Here is a 10,028-nt window from a genome sequence, read left to right as displayed (position 1 = left end):
GTTTGATCTGATAAAGAAAATCTAAGACACATTCGCGGTGTTTCCCCCTTTCCCCCTCCCCGCTCCCCCCCCCCCCCCCCCCCCCGTCTAGAAATAACCTTCCTCCCGGACATGGCAAAGAAGCTAGGAGACATCGTGCTGTTTGGGTTGGGGTTTTTTTATGAAATAGCAAAAAATAAGTTACATCTAAATTTCGTCAACCGCAAATGCAATTTAACCTAATGAGTTAATGCTGCGAATTAGTATTTTAAAATGTTTGGGGATATCACTTTTTTCCCCCTCGTGCTGGGAAAAAAAATCCCCTCTACTGATACTGTAGAACTGAATTATTAGAAAATAACATGAACATCACAACATACCCCTGGCTAATGCAAAAAGAAACCAACTTCGTGGAAAAAAAAAAAAAAGCCACCGCTTCCTTGCTAAATAGCAGAAAATAAACATTTTATTTAGGCATGTTTTTGCATGCACTGGTTAAGTCAAAATCAACTGATCTGCAGCCATCTCTATTTTTGGCTGGTAACATTTCCATTTGGTTTAATTGCACGTCTAATATTTAAACGTATTAAACCATTTTTCCCTGCTTACAGTAGTGTCATATACATTTCTCACCTTTTAGGTTCTGGCTCACAGGAGCCCCTGCGACTTTGACAGCTGTCGCTTTGGCTGCACAGGAGACGAATCGCCCTCCTTTTGGTGCCAGAAGAAGCAGGAAATTAGCCAGGTTGCAAGTTGAAAATCTGCCACGCCAGTGCTTTGAATCCAATATGCCACACCTTCCAGCGGGGGAACTGGAAATTGCCATCCCGGATCTGTGTTCTAGGCGGCTGCTTATGCCGAACCTCCGCACACTTTGTTCACTATTGCCTTACAAAGAACAAATGAAATGGGGATTGAAAGCCAGAGAGATCCGAAGCAGGACAGAGCTCAGCAAAAGAATGCGGCTCTATTCTCGCAAGGGAAATTATAAAAAAGTTCATGTTCACGGTTACCATCCACATGACCGACAACGACCAATGGAAAAACCGAACAACTCATAAAGTTGTATTGCAAAGTTGTAAATTTTCATAAACAACAACGGATTTATGGCCTTTTCCTCATCACTAAGAAGAGGCAGGTCTTAGAGAGGCGCCATCTTACCACAGAGGCAGCCCTGGAGTTTTTTAAAAGACCTGGACTTTGTACTAATTTTATTAAAATTACAATTAGTGCGTTGACCAGGAACGGAATGTAGTAGAAAAAAGGGAACTTCAGCGGAAATAATGCTCCAGGTCGTACCTGTATTTATCCGGCCGAATAAAAGGACTTTTCGGGATGGATTTTTTTCTTTTTTCTTTTTTCTTTTTTTTTTTTTTAACTAGGAAAAAAAAAAAAAGAGAAGGGGGAATATTAGCTCTCATCGACATTACATGGTACCTGGCAAAATTAGGACGTTTTCTAAAGCGAAGCAATTTCCCCCCATTTTTGTGCCACCGTGATGCCCCCTGGCCCCCGAAAGCCGCACACACAAACCACACATGTACCCGATCAGATCATTTACACTTGGAAGTTTCGCATTTCACTTTCTGTTCATTACAAAATTTTCTTTCACTGCACGCGATTTCGGCTTGATCGCCGATCGTCTGGACTGAGGTTATGACTGCAAGAAGACACGGGAACACGGTAGAAGGAAGCTCTCCCATTAAAAAGGCTTTCCGCTTTATTAATCAACAACGTTAGGGGAAAAAAAATCATGAACTCGAGATAGAGATAGAGATATTGACTGATTCCTATCAATTCATCACCTTGGGTTTTTTGGTTTTTTTGGTTGTTTTTTTTTTTTTTTTTTTGGTGGTTTTTTTGGTTTGGGTTTGTTTTTGGTTTTGGTTTGGTTTGGTTTTTTTCTGATTATATTAAAAATGTTTAGATGGTCTAATTTCTTAATTTGTCTATGTAATGTATTTATTTTTGTGCTTCCCTCGAACTGGTTCCTTAATAAAGAAACACAATGAATTGTCAACAAGCATATTTATTTTCTGTGTAACATAAAACACATTTATCGTGGGAGATAGTTGAACACGGTATCACTTCCAAAGAGAGTTCACAGACATTTTTTTTTCCCACTTCCAATACTTACACGGCATATCCAAATGTTCACAACGAACACACCGAAACACATTGTAACATACAATTTTTGAATAAACTTTAGCCAAACCTTCAAGACGGATTTATACAGAGTTCTTAACAATACATCATGCTACAAAGTTTCCAAATTAATTACATACTTCTCAATTTATGACATGATCTTACAAATGAGGTTCAAGACGAATATAAATGACAAAAAAATTTACAATATCTGCTATTGTAGGAAAAATCATGGTATTACATATTAACACATTCAGATAATCAGGACAAACAGTTTGTTGATTTTTTTTAAAGGTGGTTACATGATCATTTAAATTCACTTTTCAAAGAACACTTTCCGCTATATTAAGTAAGATCAACGTAGAATAAGAAAACGGCCTTTAGCAGAAGCAGCTGAAGGTAGAAGCCAACGGGAGATATTAAACCGCTTTTTACAATATTGGCGTGTGTTTGCTTCCTCTCTCGGAAGAGCAAAGAATCGAGAACAAAGATATATTGCAGCATATGGTTTTCATTTATAATTGCTTTGGAATAAATATATTATTTTAAATTTAAATATATTCAGACTTTTCGGTACCAAATTCTATACCAAAGCTATTGATGCGTGCTTTTTGAACGACTACACTTACATGTCTAAAAGCATTTTGCGATTCACATTAGTAATCTTGTAACATCCTTTTGACTACTAAAATACAGCATACTTTCGAAGATAGGTAGGCAGAGCAAGATATATAGGTAGGTAGTCTGGAAAATAGGTAGTACAAATAATTGCTGTAGATTGTAGTGGTTTGTGGAACATTTTTCCCCCCTTAATTGCTGTTGAACCTTTCGTTAGTGTAGCTGTTACTTATACTTTTCTAACAACAATTTAAAAAAAAAAAAAACACAAAAAGAGAAGTGCAGAGCCACTTATTCAAAATTAGGTAGTTTTTCTTAATGTGAGCCTAATGCACTTTTCCCCTCACACATGATTGGGACTATGGAGTCAGGTAGTTACTTTGGAAGGTCACTGTTTATTATCTGTGCAAGCAGCAGTTCTCCCACTGAAATGTCCCCTGAAGAAACCCACCCAAGTTTGGGTTAATGACGAAAAAAAAAAACCCAAACTGATTGTAAGATGCTCTTAGGAGAGATTACCGAAAGGTTCGGCATAGGGCAGGTTTGGGGAGTATGGGAGAGTGGAGAGAAGGCTGGAAAACCAACCCAAGAAATGTTTTCATGTTTGCAAATGCTCGCTTTCAAGATGATTATTAAAGGGAACTGATTTTTTTTTTAATAAAAACAGTAAGTCTTTTTTTTTTTTTTTCTCCTTTAAAGGGAGCTTTTTCATCATGTGCATACACTATTCTAAGAGATCACTTCCTCGAGTGGGACTCCTTAGTCCTCCTCCTCTTCGTCTTCTTCCACTTTCTCGACAGAGGCTGCTGCTGACGTGGGCTCGTTGGGAGCCGGGGTGCTGGAGCTCTCCTCCTTGTGCTCCTTCTTCCACTTCATCCTCCGGTTTTGGAACCAGATTTTGATCTGCCTCTCCGTCAGGCAGAGGGCATGGGCGATCTCTATCCTTCGCCGCCGAGTCAGATAACGATTAAAGTGGAATTCCTTCTCCAGCTCCAGAGTCTGGTAGCGGGTGTAGGTCTGGCGCCCTCGCTTCCTATCTGGACCTGAAAACAGGCACACACACGGCAAGGAGTTAGACAAGAAATGGAAAGTTTTGTCTTTTTATTTTTCTTATTGATGTTTTTAAATAGACAAATAAATAAATAAACAAACAAAAAAGTGACCGAGCCAGAGTGAACGATCCCCTTCCTCGACTTCCACTCGCCCCCCCACTTTGCCCTAACAAAGACATTTCAGCCACACGACGTGCCCTGCTCAGGCAGGGCAAAAATTAAGTTGCTCGAGACCTAGAAAAAGTGAAGAGAAAGCATTCAGGAGAGGAGGTGGGGGAGGAAATTGCTTTTGGGAGGAGGAACTTTTCCCCCAGGCGATGTATTTCCCTAAAACCTTCCAGACTTTCACGTTTCGCAAGGGGAAATAAAAAGCTGGAAGGCTGGGCCGTATTTATTTTATTTTAATGTCGTGGGCTCCCCCCCACCCATCCCGCCTGGATCGTAAACAATACATAGCATTTAGCTCCAGAAGAGAGCTCTCCTTTTTCACACACACACTCTCTCGTCCCCAGTCCCCCCCTCCCCCCTCCGTTTTCCTGTTTAGTACATTTCTATAGATCTTTATCTCCGTGGAAAGGGCAGGGGGGACGAGAGTGGCACGTCTCGGCAACACGGGCTGGCAAAGTCCTCGACATGCCGCCCCTCGGTCCTAAACGCCTCTGTCCCCTCCGCCTTACCCAGCGAGCGGGATTTTTTTTTTCCCCCAACTTCGACAAGAGGGCAGGGGAGACGCTTACCCGTGGGGGCTCTGGGAGCCCGCAGCCAACTCTCCGCTTTTTCATAGCAAACAGCGCAAATCAACTCAATGCTAAAATTCCATAGCAAATGGAGTTAAATAAATTTACGAGGCTAGAACCCATTAATTGGGCAATAAAAAGTTTTATGATACTCATTTACATACAATGCCACGGGCTTTCTACGCAATGGCGCCTCGGCTATAATTAAAACCATAAAGGCTGTGCTGACAGTAATCCTGGCGACACGCTTTGCCTGGCTGCCACGGCTCCGAGCCCTCTCCGCTCGCCCCTACCTGAAGACCTCATCCAGGGGTATATCCGGAAATTAGGCTCAGCCTGGTTGTGCAGGTTGCTTTCCTCCGCTTTCTCACAGCTGGGTTTGGTTAGCTCATTGCAGAGGACGGGAATGTTCTGATCAAAAGAGGAACAATGCAGGTTGTAGGCATCAGAGCCCAGGCTGTATCCGGAAGAGAACGGGCTTTGATATATGGTACTGTTCACATTGTACAAGCCGGGCATGGAGGAGGCGAAGGCACCCGCGCCTGGTCCATAGCCGCTTCTCTGGGAGTTGCTTGCAAAGGAGCAAGAAGTAGGCTCCGCATTTTGGAAAAGAGAAGCCCCCGCCGTATATTTGCTAAAAAGCGCATTCACATAATACGAAGAGCTCATAATTTTGACCTGTGATTTGTTGTCCGGCAGGCTTCAGTGTCGGTTTTACGAGGTAGCGTGATATATGATAACATTACACCCCCAGATTTACACCAAACCCCATTTTCTTTTGGACTGAGCTGCCCGGAGCACGTGACCGGTCATGTGACGCCGCCCGCCAATCCCCGCCCGCCTCACAGGTGGTGCCGGTCGGGGCCCGACGGTGCCCGGCCATGGACGGGCTGGGGCCGCCGCCGCCGCCGCCGCGCCCGGCAGCGCCCTCCAGCCGCCGCCAGCGCCGCCCGCCCGGCCCCCGGGGACGCCGCACCCCGTGTGCTCGCTGATGGGCCGGGGGGGGGGGGGCGTTGGGAAAAATGAAAATTTAAAGCTTCTTTTTTAATTTGTATATAAAAATATTTATATAGATGTGTGTGTGTTTGTCAGGCTTAAAGGAGGTGGCTCGTTCACCCCGCGCTGTTTTCTCCTAATGGCAAGAAACAGGCAGGAACTCTGCAACAGGGTTTGCGAGGGCACCCCCCTCCGGTCCCGAGGGGCTGCTGAGCCTTAGAAATCAAGGCGCTTCCCAGCAGTCCGCGCCGGGCGGGGAGGGGGGGGAAAGAATCAGTCACCCTCCTCGGGAAAGCGAAACAAACAAACAAACAAAAATCAGAAAACCAACCCCCCAAACCAACAACGACGTCCAACTAAACAAAAATCTCCCAGCCAACAACAAACACACAAAAAAACCCCTACCACCCACCACAAATAATAGAAAAAAAAAATACTCAACTTTCTGAATGTCTCAAGAAGAAAAAATTAGAATAAGCCGAAACTCCAGTCTTGATGAAATCGCCTGCAAATGTCTTCAAATCGCCGCCGCCTGTTTACTGCCCGAGTTACCTTTCCGCCCTACATACCTTGCAGTCCAGAGCGTGAGGCGGCAGCGGTACGCTCGGATGTTGGGGAGAGTTGCTGCTTTTCTAAACGCTGGGATCCCCAACAATGCGAATGGCTCTCCATTGAGGATGTTGCTCCGTGCCCTTCCTTTAAACGGATCGTAAAATGAGTTTCCTTCCCTCAGACAGGGAGTCTTGGTAAAGACAGCTTTTACTGCCTGCCTGTATTGCACATCATAAACTGGAAGAAGCACAATGGAATTGCCCCGGAAATTCTCCTTTCAATTATAGTTAGGTGCCCCGTGTACAAAGACTTTCTCACCAGTTAAAATTGTTCCTGGCGATATTTCGCACGGACCCTAAACTTTATATTTTGTAAGCGTGGAGCATCCTCTCCCCCCCCCCCCCACCGAACACCTCCAACACACACCCGCACACACACCCGCGCACCCTTTGGCACCCTTTCTGCGTGGTTATTTGCAGCCCCATGAACACAGGTTACTGAGAGAAGCCAAGTCAATTCTTGAAAGCCAGATCCCTGAGATGCTGGTGCTTCAGAGCATGCAGATGTTGTGGATGTATGTAAATGTTTGCCAAGTGTTAAGCATGTGAAAACGCAGTTATAATTTGCAGGCATAAGGGGGAAGCCGCCGAAAGAACCCCTTCGGTTATTTGTTCCAATTCACCAATATTAGACAATATTCCTGAAGTCGCAATCACGGTGCGGGAACACGCCGGCAGAAGAGGCTGCTGGAAGGGAATAGAGGCCCACGAACTTAAACGAATGCGATGCAAACAAGACGACGACCAAGAAGATCAAAGAGGCTGAAGTAGATGGTATTAGACCAATAAATTGCTCTGGTGACAACATACCAAGATGCAAGAAAAAAAGAAACAGCAAATATAACCGATGTCTGGACTTAAATATGGATAGTGTAGGACCGAATAGATTGTCTGGGTGGTTGTATTTGGAGCTCCTTGATTCTCTACAATTTGCACATTTATGTATTTTTCTTTGCTTACATGTGTTTATCGCCGCCACGGTTTTTTAAAATGTATTTTACCTTCAGCTTATTTTTCCCGGCCAGCCCTTTAAATTCATCAAAACGCCTTCACTGAATAAACGCTAGAAGGACCCCCAGACATGGGTCCCCGCCACCTTGTTGACTCCTCACACCCTCTGCGAGTTAGGCATAACGCTGCTTCTGAAACACCCTCTGAAATCTCTTGTTTTGTCGCTCACAGAATCAGTCTAGATCCCCGCGCCTGTAAATGCGCTTTTCATTTGAATTCATTTTTTTTCCAATCGGGAAAGGGTGAACAGCCGCAGGTTTCAAATTTTTGGTCATGGCAATATTCTCACACGCTTTAAAAATAATCCTCTAGGACGGATTAATTGTATTTTTTTTCCTTGTAATCTCTGGACTACCCCTCTTTGGCACTCAGCTTTTCCGGGAAGTAAAATGTAATGATAAAACGGTGCTCGTAAGTTATAAGCGACCTGGGAGCACTACATGATTATGGCTTGTGTACAAAGCAGTATCTTGATGTGGTTCATAGTAGAGAAGATTTTTGTTGGTTTGGAATCTGTTCTCACCATAATTTATCCACGATTATAATGGAACATGCTGTGCCAAGTTATTACTTAGTATGACAATGCATAAACACTTTTTAATTTCAATATAATTTTACTGCCCAAGGAAAAAAATAATTAATCATAACAAGTTTAGCAATGCCATTGTAGACAAACATTTGATAGGAAGGCTCTTGTTAGAAAGCAGGGAGTGGCTGTTAGTCTTTATCCCTAGAAAGAATTTAATCTTTGAATCAGTGCGGGGTAAAAAAACTAGCTCAGCGCATTTCCAGTGCTGAATTTCGATATAGAGAGAATGGCTTTGATTTAAGGAAATGTAAGTAAGATGCAGAGAAAGTAGTTCTGTTACAGAGTACTATACAGCGATTTGTTTAGTTGTCTGGCTTAAACTTATGAAATACAACGTTTATACTTCAGCCCATATTTTATGTTTCCTTTCCTTCTGCATTTATTTTCCTTCCAATTACCTTTTTCCCTCCGTCTCTTTTGGCAATTGCCATCTGAAAATATTCCACAACTCCACACTAAACCCCATTCTCAAGACGCGGGAGCCAACAAAAGCAAAGCGTGTGTCATGGGTTTTGTAAAGAGCATAAAAAAAATAGGAAAACGATTCAAGGAAACAAAATAGACAGCGAGAACAAGTTAGGAATGACTTTGAGAGAGACACGTCAAGTTTGCAGAGCATCAGCCTTCTCACATCTGTGTAATATAATCACAACGGGTCCCACAGAGCTGAAATTGCTTCGGACACAAGCAGGGCTTTTTATTTGTATCAAAGACAGCTGTTGAAGAATTTCACCGGCCGGTAAATAATTTTCAAACGAGATTTTTGCAGCACTGCCGGTTCCCCGCACGGCTGTCTCAGCCACGCGGAGCGGACAAGGGCATTGGAAAATCCATCGGTTGGCCCCAGAGCTCCAAGGGTGAAGCTCTTCGGGTGCTCTCCTCCCAGGCTGAGCCGGGGAGACCCATTTACATCCGGCCGAACCCTTCAATCCCCCCTTTCTCCCAATATTTCATTTCACACCAGCCCTTTGGGAAATCAGGTTACCCTGTTTGCAGGCTCAGATCTTAAGCAGAGAAGAGCAAAGGTTTGGGGCAAAGGAGAAAAAGAGGAGTTGGCAGTTCGGTGCCAGGGTTCCATCCGTCTCTATCACATAATAGGAAATATCTCGGTATTTTGAGAATAATAAATGCACGGTGTGTCCTTGGTGCAGATCAAGCCTTACTTTTGCCACGAGTGCACTGAGCGTGGCCAGGCGGTAAACGCCATCCTGACGGCCCACGGTCGACGGGATAAGGTTGGAAAAATCTCGGGGATAGGGGGGAAAAACGCACCCTCAGACCTATCGGCCTTTGTCAAAACCGAGGCAGCCCTTCCAAGCGCAGTTATGCTCCCATAAAGTCGACATTTTAGGAGCTGTCGGGGAGGCGGCCGAGCGCTTGATGGCGGAGGGCGGCCGGGCGCTGTTTCGCGGGCTCACAGCGCCACCTGCCGTCCTTGGGCCGCCACTGCGGCACCGCCGCCCGACCCGGCCCGCCGGAGCCCGCGCCCCTGCCCGCCAGCCCCCGGCAAGATAAATGTCCACCTCCCAGCCTGGATTTAAGCACGGGAAGGCCAATAAAAGGTTGTTATTTCCGCTCTCCCGCTTTATCTAAAACAGCCAGACAAAACAAATGAAAAGGCTTTTGTAGAAAATCTTAATTGTGGCTGGACAGTTGTAAACTCATTAAGAGCCGAATTCCAGACAGTTTGCAGACCCGTCATTTATTACACACTCTTAATGCTGATTCTTTGAAGTTGCCTCTGTCTGCAACAACAGAGGGCGTCCCAGCATCCCCAAATACTGGCTCGGGGATCAATTAGGGGCTTTTTTGTGTGTGTGCACGCCAGAACGAGCTCCTTTTTGCTAATTAGAACTCATCAAATCTTACTCCGGAATTTTTTCTTTTTTTTTTAAAGGTGAAGTCGAAAGCATTTTTTCCTCCTGCAGTTCTGCACATCTGTAAACTTCTTGCCGGCTCCCTAAGTTTTGTCTTCAGCCCTGCAGCGTTTTACACCCCATAAACGGTTACAGCAGTCATTTTCTTTTATTGCACTGTAGTATGGCTCTGAATTTTCCTAACAACAACTTCTGCCAAGACCATAAGCGTGTTCCGTTCTATTTTGCTTTCAATACATATACATATATATATGTATATATGTGTAAAGGTACCATCATATAACAAGAAGGATTTTATTGTCATTCGCCATATTTGCAAACAAGGGTCGGTGTGGCGCAGAACTGTGCTGCGATTCATGTTATGGAGGATAATCCACTGTGAGCAGTAAGATGTCCGCCCAAAACGAGGGTAA

At 44.4% G+C, this 10,028-nt stretch overlaps 1 protein-coding gene across 1 annotated transcript; it reads right to left on the bottom strand.

Annotated features, from left to right (window-relative positions):
- Positions 1 to 2,856: 2,856 nt before the first annotated feature.
- HOXA7 (homeobox A7) lies at positions 2,857 to 5,318 on the bottom strand. Its single transcript, XM_066195392.1, has 2 exons — positions 4,825 to 5,318; positions 2,857 to 3,785 (listed from the first exon to the last, which is right to left on the bottom strand). The coding sequence occupies exons 1-2, from the start codon at positions 5,198 to 5,200 to the stop codon at positions 3,502 to 3,504; spliced, it is 660 nt and encodes a 219-aa protein (XP_066051489.1). The 5' UTR covers positions 5,201 to 5,318; the 3' UTR covers positions 2,857 to 3,501.
- Positions 5,319 to 10,028: the final 4,710 nt, after the last annotated feature.

The sequence above is a fragment of the Chamaea fasciata genome, unplaced genomic scaffold (assembly GCF_029207755.1).
Source record: "Chamaea fasciata isolate MVZ Bird 193981 ecotype frontalis unplaced genomic scaffold, bChaFas1.0.hap1 SCAF_1, whole genome shotgun sequence".
In the NCBI taxonomy this organism is placed as follows: domain Eukaryota; kingdom Metazoa; phylum Chordata; class Aves; order Passeriformes; family Sylviidae; genus Chamaea; species Chamaea fasciata.
The sequence above is the reverse complement of the archived record's forward strand: the minus strand, read 5'-3'. Positions and strand labels throughout refer to the sequence as shown.